Source organism: Pseudophryne corroboree, chromosome 1 (assembly GCF_028390025.1).
Source record: "Pseudophryne corroboree isolate aPseCor3 chromosome 1, aPseCor3.hap2, whole genome shotgun sequence".
NCBI lineage: Eukaryota > Metazoa > Chordata > Amphibia > Anura > Myobatrachidae > Pseudophryne > Pseudophryne corroboree.
Window position 1 is genome coordinate 877,790,439 of NC_086444.1, and position 17,082 is coordinate 877,807,520.

The 17,082-nt window shown below is 45.1% G+C and overlaps 1 protein-coding gene across 1 annotated transcript in view; it reads left to right on the forward strand.

Annotated features, from left to right (window-relative positions):
* RASSF6 (Ras association domain family member 6) overlaps nucleotides 1-16,458 on the forward strand; it is a 70,851-nt gene extending 54,393 nt beyond the window's left edge. The window contains exons 8-11 of the mRNA XM_063941343.1: nucleotides 7,307-7,358; nucleotides 9,101-9,219; nucleotides 9,322-9,419; nucleotides 16,002-16,458. Coding sequence (XP_063797413.1) covers nucleotides 7,307-7,358; nucleotides 9,101-9,219; nucleotides 9,322-9,419; nucleotides 16,002-16,077 — 345 coding nt within the window. The 3' untranslated portion in view covers nucleotides 16,078-16,458. The remainder of the gene's footprint in view (nucleotides 1-7,306; nucleotides 7,359-9,100; nucleotides 9,220-9,321; nucleotides 9,420-16,001) is intronic.
* The last annotated feature ends 624 nt before the right edge of the window (nucleotides 16,459-17,082 follow it).

Here is a 17,082-nt window from a genome sequence, read left to right on the forward strand (position 1 = left end):
CGATACACACAGTGACTCAGTCAGTCACATACCATATCTGTGTGCACTGCTCAGGCTCAGGCCAGTGTGCTGCATCATCTATTATCTATATATAATATTATATATATCTGTCTGACTGCTCAGCTCACACAGCTTATAATTGTGGGGGAGACTGGGGAGCACTACTGCAGTGCCAGTTATAGGTTATAGCAGGAGCCAGGAGTACATAATATATTATATAGTGAGTGACCACCAGACACACAGTGCAGTTTATTTAATATATCCGTTCTCTGCCTGAAAAAAGCGATACACACAGTGACTCAGTCAGTCACATACCATATCTGTGTGCACTGCTCAGGCTCAGGCCAGTGTGCTGCATCATCTATTATCTATATATAATATTATATATATCTGTCTGACTGCTCAGCTCACACAGCTTATAATTGTGGGGGAGACTGGGGAGCACTACTGCAGTGCCAGTTATAGGTTATAGCAGGAGCCAGGAGTACATATTATATTAAAATTAAACAGTGCACACTTTTGCTGCAGGAGTGCCACTGCCAGTGTGACTGACCAGTGACCTGACCACACTGACCACCAGTATAGTTAGTAGTATACTTATATTGTGATTGCCTGAAAAAGTTAAACACTCGTCGTGTGACTTCACTTGTGTGTTTTTTTTTTTTTAATTCTATAAAAATAAAACTCATTCTGCTGACAGACAGTGTCCAGCAGGTCCGTCATTATATAATATATAATATATACCTGTCCGGCTGCAGTAGTGATATATATATATTTTTTATATCATTTATCATCCAGTCGCAGCAGACACAGTACGGTAGTTCACGGCTGTGGCTACCTCTGTGTCTCTGCACTCGGCAGGCAGTCCGTCCATAATTGTAATACCACCTAACCGTGGATTTTTTTCATTCTTCTTTATACATACATAGTTACATAGACATCTTCTCTTTATCAACCAGTCTATATTAGCTGCAGACACAGTACAGTACGGTAGTTCACGGCTGTGGCTACCTCTGTGTCTGCACTCGGCAGGCAGTCCGTCCATAATTGTATACCACCTAACCGTGGTTTTTTTTCATTCTTCTTTATACATACATAGTTACATAGACATCTTCTCTTTATCAACCAGTCTATATTAGCTGCAGACACAGTACAGTACGGTAGTTCACGGCTGTGGCTACCTCTGTGTCTGCACTCGGCAGGCAGTCCGTCCATAATTGTATACCACCTAACCGTGGATTTTTTTCAGTCTTCTTTATACATACATAGTTACATAGACATCTTCTCTTTATCAACCAGTCTATATTAGCTGCAGACACAGTACAGTACGGTAGTTCACGGCTGTGGCTACCTCTGTGTCTGCAGTCGGCAGGCAGTCCATAATTGTATACTAGTATCCATCTCCATTGTTTACCTGAGGTGCCTTTTAGTTGTGCCTATTAAAATATGGAGAACAAAAATGTTGAGGTTCCAAAATTAGGGAAAGATCAAGATCCACTTCCACCTCGTGCTGAAGCTGCTGCCACTAGTCATGGCCGAGACGATGAAATGCCAGCAACGTCGTCTGCCAAGGCCGATGCCCAATGTCATAGTACAGAGCATGTCAAATCCAAAACACCAAATATCAGAAAAAAAAGGACTCCAAAACCTAAAATAAAATTGTCGGAGGAGAAGCGTAAACTTGCCAATATGCCATTTACCACACGGAGTGGCAAGGAACGGCTGAGGCCCTGGCCTATGTTCATGGCTAGTGGTTCAGCTTCACATGAGGATGGAAGCACTCAGCCTCTCGCTAGAAAAATGAAAAGACTCAAGCTGGCAAAAGCAGCACAGCAAAGAACTGTGCATTCTTCGAAATCCCAAATCCACAAGGAGAGTCCAATTGTGTCGGTTGCGATGCCTGACCTTCCCAACACTGGACGTGAAGAGCATGCGCCTTCCACCATTTGCACGCCCCCTGCAAGTGCTGGAAGGAGCACCCGCAGTCCAGTTCCTGATAGTCAGATTGAAGATGTCAGTGTTGAAGTACACCAGGATGAGGAGGATATGGGTGTTGCTGGCGCTGGGGAGGAAATTGACCAGGAGGATTCTGATGGTGAGGTGGTTTGTTTAAGTCAGGCACCCGGGGAGACACCTGTTGTCCGTGGGAGGAATATGGCCGTTGACATGCCAGGTGAAAATACCAAAAAAATCAGCTCTTCGGTGTGGAGGTATTTCACCAGAAATGCGGACAACAGGTGTCAAGCCGTGTGTTCCCTTTGTCAAGCTGTAATAAGTAGGGGTAAGGACGTTAACCACCTCGGAACATCCTCCCTTATACGTCACCTGCAGCGCATTCATAATAAGTCAGTGACAAGTTCAAAAACTTTGGGTGACAGCGGAAGCAGTCCACTGACCAGTAAATCCCTTCCTCTTGTAACCAAGCTCACGCAAACCACCCCACCAACTCCCTCAGTGTCAATTTCCTCCTCCCCCAGGAATGCCAATAGTCCTGCAGGCCATGTCACTGGCAATTCTGACGAGTCCTCTCCTGCCTGGGATTCCTCCGATGCATCCTTGCGTGTAACGCCTACTGCTGCTGGCGCTGCTGTTGTTGCCGCTGGGAGTCGATGGTCATCCCAGAGGGGAAGTCGTAAGCCCACTTGTACTACTTCCAGTAAGCAATTGACTGTTCAACAGTCCTTTGCGAGGAAGATGAAATATCACAGCAGTCATCCTACTGCAAAGCGGATAACTGAGGCCTTGACAACTATGTTGGTGTTAGACGTGCGTCCGGTATCCGCCGTTAGTTCACAGGGAACTAGACAATTTATTGAGGCAGTGTGCCCCCGTTACCAAATACCATCTAGGTTCCACTTCTCTAGGCAGGCGATACCGAGAATGTACACGGACGTCAGAAAAAGACTCACCAGTGTCCTAAAAAATGCAGTTGTACCCAATGTCCACTTAACCACGGACATGTGGACAAGTGGAGCAGGGCAGGGTCAGGACTATATGACTGTGACAGCCCACTGGGTAGATGTATGGACTCCCGCAGCAAGAACAGCAGCGGCGGCACCAGTAGCAGCATCTCGCAAACGCCAACTCTTTCCTAGGCAGGCTACGCTTTGTATCACCGCTTTCCAGAATACGCACACAGCTGAAAACCTCTTACGGCAACTGAGGAAGATCATCGCGGAATGGCTTACCCCAATTGGACTCTCCTGTGGATTTGTGGCATCGGACAACGCCAGCAATATTGTGTGTGCATTAAATATGGGCAAATTCCAGCACGTCCCATGTTTTGCACATACCTTGAATTTGGTGGTGCAGAATTTTTTAAAAAACGACAGGGGCGTGCAAGAGATGCTGTCGGTGGCCAGAAAAATTGCGGGACACTTTCGGCGTACAGGCACCACGTACAGAAGACTGGAGCACCACCAAAAACTACTGAACCTGCCCTGCCATCATCTGAAGCAAGAAGTGGTAACGAGGTGGAATTCAACCCTCTATATGCTTCAGAGGTTGGAGGAGCAGCAAAAGGCCATTCAAGCCTATACAATTGAGCACGATATAGGAGGTGGAATGCACCTGTCTCAAGTGCAGTGGAGAATGATTTCAACGTTGTGCAAGGTTCTGATGCCCTTTGAACTTGCCACACGTGAAGTCAGTTCAGACACTGCCAGCCTGAGTCAGGTCATTCCCCTCATCAGGCTTTTGCAGAAGAAGCTGGAGGCATTGAAGAAGGAGCTAAAAGGGAGCGATTCCGCTAGGCATGTGGGACTTGTGGATGCAGCCCTTAATTCGCTTAACAAGGATTCACGGGTGGTCAATCTGTTGAAATCAGAGCACTACATTTTGGCCACCGTGCTCGATCCTAGATTTAAAGCCTACCTTGGATCTCTCTTTCCGGCAGACACAAGTCTGCTGGGGTGCAAAGACCTGCTGGTGACAAAATTGTCAAGTCAAGCGGAACGCGACCTGTCAACATCTCCTCCTTCACATTCTCCCGCAACTGGGGGTGCGAGGAAAAGGCTCAGAATTCCGAGCCCACCCGCTGGCGGTGATGCAGGGCAGTCTGGAGCGACTGCTGATGCTGACATCTGGTCCGGACTGAAGGACCTGACAACGATTACGGACATGTCGTCTACTGTCACTGCATATGATTCTCTCAACATTGATAGAATGGTGGAGGATTATATGAGTGACCGCATCCAAGTAGGCACGTCACACAGTCCGTACTTATACTGGCAGGAAAAAGAGGCAATTTGGAGGCCCTTGCACAAACTGGCTTTATTCTACCTAAGTTGCCCTCCCACAAGTGTGTACTCCGAAAGAGTGTTTAGTGCCGCCGCTCACCTTGTCAGCAATCGGCGTACGAGGTTACATCCAGAAAATGTGGAGAAGATGATGTTCATTAAAATGAATTATAATCAATTCCTCCGCGGAGACATTGACCAGCAGCAATTGCCTCCACAAAGTACACAGGGAGCTGAGATGGTGGATTCCAGTGGGGACGAATTGATAATCTGTGAGGAGGGGGATGTACACGGTGATATATCGGAGGGTGAAGATGAGGTGGACATCTTGCCTCTGTAGAGCCAGTTTGTGCAAGGAGAGATTAATTGCTTCTTTTTTGGGGGGGGTCCAAACCAACCCGTCATATCAGTCACAGTCGTGTGGCAGACCCTGTCACTGAAATGATGGGTTGGTTAAAGTGTGCATGTCCTGTTTTGTTTATACAACATAAGGGTGGGTGGGAGGGCCCAAGGACAATTCCATCTTGCACCTCTTTTTTCTTTTCTTTTTCTTTGCATCATGTGCTGATTGGGGAGGGTTTTTTGGAAGGGACATCCTGCGTGACACTGCAGTGCCACTCCTAGATGGGCCCGGTGTTTGTGTCGGCCACTAGGGTCGCTAATCTTACTCACACAGTCAGCTACCTCATTGCGCCTCTTTTTTTCTTTGCGTCATGTGCTGTTTGGGGAGGGTTTTTTGGAAGGGACATCCTGCGTGACACTGCAGTGCCACTCCTAGATGGGCCCGGTGTTTGTGTCGGCCACTAGGGTCGCTAATCTTACTCACACAGCTACCTCATTGCGCCTCTTTTTTTCTTTGCGTCATGTGCTGTTTGGGGAGGGTTTTTTGGAAGGGCCATCCTGCGTGACACTGCAGTGCCACTCCTAGATGGGCCCGGTGTTTGTGTCGGCCACTAGGGTCGCTAATCTTACTCACACAGCTACCTCATTGCGCCTCTTTTTTTCTTTGCGTCATGTGCTGTTTGGGGAGGGTTTTTTGGAAGGGACATCCTGCGTGACACTGCAGTGCCACTCCTAGATGGGCCCGGTGTTTGTGTCGGCCACTAGGGTCGCTTATCTTACTCACACAGCGACCTCGGTGCAAATTTTAGGACTAAAAATAATATTGTGAGGTGTGAGGTATTCAGAATAGACTGAAAATGAGTGTAAATTATGGTTTTTGTGGTTAATAATACTTTGGGATCAAAATGACCCCCAAATTCTATGATTTAAGCTGTTTTTTAGTGTTTTTTGAAAAAAACACCCGAATCCAAAACACACCCGAATCCGACAAAAAAAATTCGGTGAGGTTTTGCCAAAACGCGTTCGAACCCAAAACACGGCCGCGGAACCGAACCCAAAACCAAAACACAAAACCCGAAAAATTTCAGGCGCTCATCTCTAGTCTTAATACCAAGTTATCTGAACTATAAGGATTGCGGTGGTCTCTCCCTAGTGACTTGTAACCAAGATGCATTTCAGTATGCTGAACTTTAATATTTGTAGCCTAAAATGTTTTCAGTGGTCTTTCTGGAGGAAGATACTGCAGTTAGGAGAATGAACAGATTTGCTTGCTGGATGATGGCATTCTTTTAAAATTGTGCAAAAACATATTTGTACCTATCTGTAGACTATAACATAATTAAGGGGGTGTCATACCAAGCAGTGAAAAGAGTGGAGAAGTGGACAAGTAGAGAAGTTGGCCCTAGCAGCCAATCAGATTTGGTGTACCATTTTTTGAGTACATTCTATAAAATGATAGGTAGAAGCTGATTGGCAACTTCTCCACTGGTCTACTTCTCCACTCTTTCACTGCTTGATAATTAAATCTCTTAGGAGTCGGACACTGTGCTAACCTCTTTGCCTGATCTCTGTCATAGTTTAGCAATTTCTGGAACCCAAATAAATGCCCAATTATGTTATATTACACCACTAACCATTAAGACATGCCACCAAACTATTTTATTATTAGATGAACTGGAGGGCTCTGAGTCCAGACAAGAGAATTACGAGACCTACAACAGTCCTGGAAGAAGCAGATAATTATATATGTGTCTGTATATATTTCTATTATACAAAATTTCCAATTAATAAGAAATAGTGTTAGTGTAATAGACATAAATTGGCATAAAGGAGAGGTTTAGCAGAAAATGAAAAACAAAAGAAATAAAGACAATTTTTACAGATGTACAGTATATCTGATTTATAAGCAAATGCTGGTTATATACCCTTTTCATACCGAAATTCTGGGTCCTTACCAGGATAATGAACACGTTTGAACCCATGTTGATACCCGTTTTACACCGAGATAAGGACCCAGGAATAACCCATGTCATGTGGCGGTGTGAATGGGTCTACTCAGGTTTTGTAACCCAGCTCCGCGACCTTGGTCATAATTTTTTTTTTCCGGGTCCATACCTCATTGTAAAAAAAAACAAGGTTGTGGTTCCGAGGCACAGAACCCAGGTAGACCCAGTCACATTGACGATCTAACTGGGTTTTTCCCAGAACCACGCTCAATGTGAAAGGTGTATAATACACTTAAGGACCTTGGATTGTGTGTGGATCTGCCTATTGTATATGGTTGGAACTCCAATGTTCACAAGCGGCACCAATATGTGCCAAGTAAAAACTAGCACCAAGGGTTGGACTGGCCCTCAGGGGTACAGGGGAAACTCCCGGTGGGCTCCGATGCCTGGGGCCCAACTGTCTCCTAAGGATCAGGCTCCAGATTGTGCACTTGAATTATACATTATGCTGTTACATTATAATGCACAGGGCTATGGTGTATTTTCTACAGTGCATTGTTGTTATTAATCTGGTACATTATCATGATGCACTAGCAGTATTTACTATATATAGTTATTAAGGGACCCAGCCATGCACTAATGGTTAGACAATCCTTTAAGCATGGGCCGCTACCACTGTATTTGCTTTTTGGGCCCTTCATGCCGCAGTCCAACACAGCTAGCACCTTCTAGTTACTCTAGTTAATTGTTATTGATATTAATTTTTTTTATTTTTTACAGATTGAAACTAGTCCAAATGAATTTGCGCTATACATTATTCATGCCTCAGGAGGTAAGTATGTGTCAGTTTTGCTTTATTGTTTTCAAACCATTTAATTCAGACATGGATAGTTACAGTATTAGAAAGGGTATCCGGACTCTGGGTCGACAGTGTCTAGGTCGGCACACATTAGGTCGACATCTATGGGTTGACAGTGAGTTGGTCGACACATGAAATAGGTCGACACAGCCATTAGGTCGACATGAACAAGGTCAACTTTGAAAAAGGTCGACATGAGTTTTTCAATTTTTTTTACCTTTTTCATACTTTACCATCCACGTGGACTAAAATTGGGAATGGTAACCTGTGCTGAGCGCAGCGGTAGTGGAGCAAGGCACCTTCATGATCTATGCGAGGGAACACCGTGCACTAATTGGGGTTCCCCGTCACTTTACGAAGAAAACAACACCAAAAAAAACATAAAAAACTCATGTCAACCTTTTTCCATGTCGACCTTGTTCATGTCAACCTAATGGCTGTGTCAACCTATTTCCTGTGTCGACCTACTCACTGTCGACCAATAGGTGTTGACCTAATATGTGTTGACCTAGACAAGGTCGACCCTGAGTCCCAGATCCATTAGAAAGGGAAATAAAATGGAAGGATACAGCAATTCATATATATCAGGTAATAAATAAAAACAATACATTGTAAGATAACAATAGTGTTAAGATTTGAACAACAATAAATAATCATATACAAGAGAACCCAAGCTGTGGACTCAAGTAACCTTCACCTAAGCAAGAAAAACAGAAAACCCTCCTGGGTAGTATTTGTAAGAACGGATAACCTATGGTAATGCTGTACCAAATGGGGGTCATGGTCTGAATATACTATACAGTCTTCCAACAGAAGTCTAGTCTTCTATCATACTGATGCTTGAAGCAGTCATGAATTTAAATGAGAGGTATAGGTAATATACTTCCCCATTCTAAGGACACGTTGGTCTCTTCTACTCTAAGCTGCCTTCAGACACTCTGGTGTCTTCTCTGGGTCTCCCCGCTCTCTCTGCTGCCCCACCACCAGCGTTCCATGTGCCCAGTTTCCGCCTACTTTTTCCGGTCGGTGCCACCATATTGCTGAGAGTCAGCTGACTGGGAACTGACCAGTAGTATAACGGTATGTGGTCACCTGCCCAGTCCCTCCAATCACAACTCAGCAAGGTGTTTAAAGAGTACTACCTCGGCAGTAACAAGTCACCAGAGCAATGTAGCATATCCAGGCATGTCCTCTGGCTCCTGATCTCTGGCGGTCAGCATCTCCAAGAGAGAGACTCGGAGAGACTGTGCAGTATAAAGAAAATAAACATTTTCCTTTAAAAAAATAAATGCTCACTGGGGACGTGGTGTTAACATTGTGCTGCATTCAGAATTTCACACACCCATTCCGCTCTCAAGATGTATGCCAAAGTTGGAACACCTACTGTACTCTGCTCTTCTGAGCATACAATAAGTTTCCAGATCCATTGCTTGTACAAACCTATTTACTTTATTTATTTGTTTATTTATTTTTTTAAAGCATTTTAAATATAAAAATGTTTGGTACTTACATAGGTTACATCTGCCTACCTTTATTTTCTCTTAATTATACTGGTAAGAAATCACTTCACAATAACAGTTGGTTAATGGTTTAATGATGATTATATATGTTCATATATGATTATATATTTCTGGTATAGAATTATAGATTATGAATTTAATATGACAACTGACAGAAAATATACTAAAACATAATCTAAATGATTTGGTCTCCAGAAAAGAAGAAGCTGAAGAGCACAGACTGTCCACTTTGGGAAAGACTCTTACAGGGTCCTTCGGGAAACATAGCCAGGATGTTCCTCATGGACAGGGAAGCAGAAGAGATCAGCAGTGATGTATACATCTGATTTCATATATATAAGATTTGTATGCTACATGTAGTTATAACAGTTGCCGTATATATGTGTACAATATATGCTTTGTTCCCTTCCCGACAGGTAGCACAGTATATTAAATTTAACCTTCCACTACTGGAATCAATTCTGCAGCGATTGAATGAGGAAGAGGAAAAAGAAATTCAAAAAACTATTGCAAAGTTAGTAACAATACTTTCATTGTTCTACTTTATTTTTTCTTTATTTATGTTTTTATCTCAGATGTTGCATAGTCACCCTCAGTGGTGCCGAGAAAGGGGGGGAGGGGATACAAATTACGCGTGCCCAGGTCTGATGGAGGGGCCCAGTGGGTGCCCCAGGCCCCCTCCCCCTTAACTGGCAGCAGCAGCTGCAGCAGCTCTTCTCCTCAACCCAGCACATGTGCTGGGCTGCAGTGTGGCCATGAAGGCGCTTAAAATACCTTTTTCTCATACGTCCTAGAGGATGCTGGGGTCACCATTAGAACCATGGGGTATAGATGGGATCCGCAGGAGACATGGGCACTTTAAGACTTTGAAAGGGTGTGAACTGGCTCCTCCCCCTATGCCCCTCCTCCAGACTCCAGTTTTAGAATTGTGCCCAGTGAGACTGGACGCACTACAGGGAGCTCTACTGAGTTTCTCTGAAAATACTTTTTTGTTAGGTTTTTTATGTTCAGGGAGGCTGCTGGCAACAGTCTCCCTGCTTCGTGGGACTGAGGGGAGAGAAGTATGACCAACTTCTGGTGAGTTAATGGCTCTGCTTCTGGCTACAGGACACCATTATCTCCTGAGGATTTGATCGCTGGGTACGCTCAGATGCTCGCTCCCGCAGCCTGCCGTCACCCCCTTACAGAGCCAGAAGTCAGAAGACAGGTGAGTAGCAAGAAGAAAAGAAGACTTCAGTGATGGCATTTCCCTGAGGTACCGCGCAACGAGCAGACGCTCACATACACACAGCACTGCCGGGTGCAGGGCGCAGGGGGGGGGGGGGGGGCGCCCTGGGCAACTAAAAATCCTCAGCATAAACTGGCAAGAGAAGGACATTAGTGCAAAGGCACCGTCCTAACCCCCGGCAGGTTATTTGGTGCAATTATATAATATAAAAAAGCACTACAGGTCTGGGGCATTTTGGTAATCGCTTCAGACACATTGATTTGGCACTGGGGTGTGAGCTGGCAAATTCCCTCTGTGTCTCTCTGACAGGCTTTTCTGTGGGTCTGTCCCCTATAAGCCCAGTGTGTCTGTGGGTGTATTTTTACACGTGTGTCGGCATGTCTGCGGCTGAGTGCTCTTCACAGGAGGAGGCTGTACTAGAGACACAAAAGGCGGTGGGGGTGACCATGTCGGCATCGCCGACACCTGATTGGGTAAATGTGTTGAATGATTTGAATGCTAATGTAGCTCGTATTAGTAAGAGATTAGACAAGCCTGAGTCTCAGACCCAGGTACGGAAGAAATCTGTGGAAGATATGTTATTACAAGTTCAGGTCCCCTCGGGGTCACAGAAACGTACGTTTACCCAGTTAGCTGATACTGATACCGACACGGACACTGATTCCAGTGTCGACTATAGTGATTCCAGATTAGATCCGAAATTGGCAAAGAGCATTCAGTACATGATTGTGGCTATTAAAGAGGTATTGCATATCACTGAGGACCCTGCTGTTCCAGATACAAGGGTCTGTATGTATAAGGAGAAGAAACCTGAGATAACGTTTCCTCCCTCTCATGAACTGAACATGCTATTTGGAATGTCCTGACAACAAGTTTCAGATTCCCAAAAGAATTACGGTATCTTATCCATTTCCCTCGGCAGATAGGGAAAAGTGGGAGTCACCCCCCACCGTGGACAAGGCCCTGTCACGTTTGTCTAAAAAGGTGGCTCTCCCGTCACCTGACACGGCGGCCCTTAAGGATCCTGCGGATCGTAAACAAGAAACTACGTTAAAGTCCATTTATGCGACCACAGGTATGCTACTCAGACCTCTCATTGCGTCTGCGTGGGTAAGTAGTGCTATAGAAAAGTGGGCAGACAACTTGTCTTCTGAAATAGATACCCTAGATAGGGATAGCATCCTCTTGACGCTGGGTTATGTCAAGGAAGCTGCAGCATACCTTAAGGAAGCTGCGAGAGATATTGGTCTTTTGGGATCAAAGGCCGATGCCATGGCAGTCTCAGCTAGACGAGCGTTGTGGATTCACCAATGGAATGCTGATGCTGATTCCAAGAAAAGTATGGAATCTCTACCATATAAAGGTAAGGCCTTATTTGGTGACAGCCTTGATGATTTGGTATGTACAGCTACCGCGGGTAAGTCATCTTTTTTGCCTTATGTTCCTCCACAACAAAAGAAAACGCATCACTATCAGATGCAGTCCTTTCGGCCCAATAAATACAGAAAGGGCCGAGGTTCTTCCTTCCTTGCTACTAGAGGAAGGGGAAGAGGTAAACGATCACCAGCCTTGTCAGGCTCCCAGGATCAGAAGTCCTCCCAGGCTTCTGCCAATTCCACCGCATGATGTTGGGGCTCCTATTCGGGAGTCCGAGCCGGTGGGGGCATGTTTCAAACTCTTCACTCAGTTCTGGGTTCGTTCGGACCTAGTCCCATGGGTTTTACAAATAGTATCCCAAGGGTACAAGCTGGAGTTTCAAGACATCCCCCTCGCCGTTTTTTCAAATCGGCCTTACCAGCTTCTCTTGTTGTGTCAAAGTCAAGTTATAGTCAGGGTTCCCCAGTCAGCACAGGGAGAAGGTTTTTATTTGAGCCTGTTTGTGGTACCGAAGCCGGACGGTTCGGTCAGACCAATCCTAAACCTGAAATCCCTAAATTTCTACCTAAAGAAATTCAAATTCAAGATGGAGTCTCTCCGAGCAGTGATCTCCAGTCTGGAGGAAGGGGATTTTATGGTGTCGGTGGGCATAAAGGATGCCTACTTACATGTTCGCATTTATCCTCCGCATCAGGCTTACCTGAGATTTGCAATTCAGGATTGTCATTACCAATTTCAAATGTTGCCGTTTGGTCTGTCTACGGCTCCGAGGATTTTCACCAAAGTGATGGCGGAGAGGATGGTTCTCCTTCACAAGCAAGGAGTCACGATTATCCCATACTTGGACGATCTCCTGATAAAGGCGAGATCCAGGGACCAGTTGGTGCAAAAAGTTGCACTCTCCCTGACAGTTCTTCAGCAACATGGTTGGCTCCTAAACTTGCCAAAATCACAGTTGATTCCGACGACGCGGTTGTCGTTTTTGGGAATTATAATGGACACAGAACTACAGAGAGTCTTTCTTCCAATGGAAAATGCTCTGGAACTTCAGGGACTGGTCAAACAAATTCAGAAACCAGCAAGAGTGTCCGTTCATCAATGCATTCGGTTGCTGAGGAAGATGGTTGCGGCCTACGAGGCCATTCAGTTTGGCAGGTTCCAGTGGGACCTGTTGGACAAGTGGTCCGGGTCACACCTACACATGCACTGGAGGATAATCCTGTCTTCCAAGACCAGGGTATCACTCCTGTGGTGGCTGCACAGCTCTCACCTCCTAGAGGGGCGCAGGTTCGGGATACAGGACTGGATCCTAGTGATCACGGATGCAAGCCTCAGAAGCTGGGGGGCAGTCACAAGGGGAGAAAACTTCCAAGGAAGATGGTCAAGTCAGGAAACTTGTTTCCACATAAATGTTCTGGAGTTAAGGGCCATTTACAACGGTCTTCTGCAAGTGGAACATCTTCTTCGAGATCTGCCTGTACTGATCCAGTCGGACAATGTAACAGCAGTAGCATACATAAACCGTCAGGGCGGAACGAAAAGCAGGACAGCGATGGCAGAAGCCACAAGGATTTTCCGCTGGCCGGAAAAGCATACAAGCGCTCTGTCAGCGATCTTCATTCCGGGAGTGGACAACTGGGAAGCAGACTTCCTCAGCAGACACGATCTCCATCCAGGAGAGTGGGGCCTCCACCAAGAAGTCTTCGCAGAGGTGACAAGTCGTTGGGGAGTTCCTCAAGTAGACATGATGGCATCTCGTCTCAACAAGAAGTTTCAGAGATATTGTTCCAGGTCAAGGTACCCTCAAGCAATTGCAGTGGATGCACTGGTGACACCGTGGGTGTTTCAGTCGGTGTATGTATTCCCTCCACTTCCTCTCATTCCAAAGGTTCTAAAAATCATAAGAAGAACAAAGATCCCGGCGATTCTCATTATCCCAGACTGGCCAAGGAGGGCTTGGTATCCAGATCATCAGGAATTACTCATAGGAGATCTCTGGCCTTTTCCTCTGCGCGAGGACCTGTTACAACAGGGGCCGTGCGTGTATCAAGACTTACCGCGGCTACGTTTGACGGCATGGCGGTTGAGCGCAAAATCCTAGCCCGTAAGGGTATTCCCAGGGAAGTCATTCCCACACTTATTCAGGCCAGAAAAGGGGTAACGTCTAAACATTACCACCGTATTAGGAGAAAATATGTTTCTTGGTGTGAATCCAAGGGGGCTCCTACAGAAGAGTTTCGGCTAGGACGTTTTCTCCATTCTACAAGCAGGTGTGGATGCGGGCCTAAAATTGGGCTCAATTAAGGTACAGATTTCGGCCTTACCGGTTTTCTTTCAGAAACAATTGGCCTCCCTTCCAGAAGTTCAGACTTTCGTGAAAGGCGTGTTGCACATCCAACCTCCATTTGTGCCTCCAGTGGCACCATGGGATCTTAATGTGGTGTTGCAGTTCCTTCAGTCACGGAAGGTGGAGTTGAAATTCCTCACTTGGAAAGTGGTCATCCTGTTGGCCTTGGCTTCAGCAAGGTGGGTGTCTGAGTTAGCGGCCTTGTCTCACAAGAGCCCTTATTTGATCTTCCATGAAGATAGATCTGAATTGAGGACACGTCAACAATTTCTACCGAAGGTGGTTTCCTCTTTCCACATGAACCAACCTATTGTGGTGCCTGTGGCTACTGAGGCCTTCGCTGAGTCAAAATCTCTGGATGTGGTCAGAGCTTTGAAGATTTATGTCGCCAGAACAGCTCAGATTAGGAAAACAGAGGCTCTGTTTGTCCTGTTTGCTCCCAACAAGGTTGGGTGTCCTGCTTCCAAGCAGACCATTGCACGCTGGATCTGTAACACGATTCAGCATGCTCATTCCACGGCTGAGTTGCCGTTACCGGAATCGGTGTAGGCCCATTCTACTAGAAAGGTGGGCTCATCCTGGGCGGCTGCCCGGGGGGTCTCCGAATTGCAACTTTGCCGAGCAGCTACTTCTTCGGGGTCAAACACATTTGCAAAGTTCTACAAGTTTGACACCTTGGCCGATGAAGACCTTAAGTTTGGTCAATCGGTGCTGCAGAGTCGTCCGCACTCTCCCGCCTGTTCTAGAGCTTTGGTATAACCCCATGGTTCTAATGGTGACCCCAGCATACTCTAGGACATATGAGAAAATAGGATTTTAATTCCTACCGGTAAATATTTTTCTCTTAGTCCGTAAAGGATGCTGGGCGCCCGTCCCAGTGCGTACTGTATCTGCAGTTATTAGTTGTGGTTACACACATATTGTGTTACGTTATTGTCAGCATGTTGCTGCATTTGTTCATGCCGTTGACCTGTTTTCTGTTGAATGCCACTGCTTAATGTCATGACCCAGGTTCTGCTAGAGTAGCTTATCTGCTGTCCTTAATCAAGTGTAGGACTCCTCGAATAGCTACATACCCTTAAAGGACATGTATCTATGACATATAGTCAGCTCATTCGACGTCCTTAAGTAAGCTCCTATAAAATTCTCAATTCATTCCAAAACTCCTTCCCTTTCCATCATTTTTTCCTCTTTAATTCTGCTAATTATTAGTTATTCATCATCATTTATCATTTTCTCTACATAATTGTGTTTGCCTTTAATTCTTTCACTCAGTCCTTCTAAAACCCATTAAAGAGAAGCCAATCAGCTTAATAGGTATGATGGACTCTAAGCCAGTCATTAATGGTGGTGTCCCTCACTGAAGAAGTTTAGCATTGTTTAGGTAATGTGTTTTTTCCCCCAAGCCTTTATCCTGGGTGTCTACAATGGATGCAAATAAAGGATGCCTGCAATGGATGCAAAAACTGTTTAGTAATTTTTTCTTTTTGACCCTCTGTATCACACACATGGGAAACTCCTGTAACCTTCACAACTTAGAGCCTGATTCGGAGATGTACGTTAACCCAATGGTTTACATACATCTCCAGTGGAAGGTCACCTGCACATGTGCAGAATGGGTCTTGCATAGTTGAGCGCATTGCCCCCCTATCAATCAGGCTGCTACTGTTTGCGGACAGTGGGTGTGCAGAGCTGGGCAGTGTTCCTGAAAAAGGGGCGAGGACAGGGTCATCCTATTTTCTGGCAGTGGCGAGGACAGGGTCTACGTCATCAGACACAGATTTCCTTGACACCAGCAGCTTGAACAGCCCACCTATCCTGAGCAGCCTGAGGGTTACTAAAATGGCCGACGTCTACGTAAATAATCCAATGTTGCATCTTTGGGCTCAGCAGCGGATCACACAAGCAGTCAGGAGACATCTATTATTACTCAAGATACCTGTTTTTGCTTTTGCACGTTATCGCACAGCAGCTGCCTCCGATGACGCAGCTGATGTACGAACTGTTTCCATCAGGCCATTAGACCTTGAAATGTCTTAAGGACTAACTTTAATAGTTTGTATGTTGAAGGAAAAATAAGGAGCCAGCACATTTTATGCACCCTCTTCTTTTTTCTTATATTAATCAGTTATTTTTATTTTTAGGTATGTTAATGAAAAGTCCATTGTGCTTCAATACCTCAATTCAAAAACTGTTAAAAAAACAGAGACCACCGTTTAGAATTTTTTGAAGAAAATCTGGATAATAATGACACAAGGGTATCGATTAAAAGACACTGAAATTGTGACGTTGCTATACGGTGAATATCCCAAGTAATGGATATAATGCAATCTTGTTGCATATGGAACTTTACACTAAATATCACAAGTGGTAAAAGCACCTCATACTGTTTGGAATATTTCACCAACCTGATTAATTTATTTATTCATAAAGTGTATAGAATATGTGTGAATACAGCTTTTTCATATTAAATATTGCTAGCATGAATAATAATAATTTGATTGTGAAAACAAACTGCTAAATATTTTACCAGTTAAGTGTGTTTGATTTACAGTATATGTTGCCAATTTTAATAAACCTGTGAAGATTTTTAGCAATTCTAATATACAATCTGTTCAAAATTATAAAAAATCTTGCCTTGTGAATATAAAAATGTTCTACTAAAGAATAAGGTTTTTTGTTTTTGCAACCTGGAATGCTTATTGTATTTTTTAACCACTGTACATAGTGTATTCCGTTTATTATTGAAAACTATCTATGACATAATGGGTTGTTAATTTTTTTTTAGCAATATACATAAAAAAATTATTAATATATGTACCACTTACCTCCCAATATCAGAGGTCTGTCAAAGGGACAGGTGAGCATGGCTGCAGTAAAATGGGGGTGTGCAACAACTGTGTAGGGCCAGGGCTCTCTGCCACCAATGGCCCACCCAGCCCACTGAACACACAAGGTCATGACATCTCACCGAAGGGGTTAGGCTGTTGGCGGGTGTAGTATGTGTTGCTGGCGGTTGGGCTCCCGGCGACCAGCGTACCAGTATGGTGGTCGTCCGGAGCCCGGCCGTCGGCAACCTGAAGACCACCCCTGCTGGCAATGGCAATTACAAGCTACATAGGGTGTGCTAGGAATGTCCAAAGGACGCTTCAGGAAGCTCTGCAGCAGTGCTACTGGAAGGATAAACTTGTTTGAAGGATGAACTCGTCCTGTGGTATGGCCCAG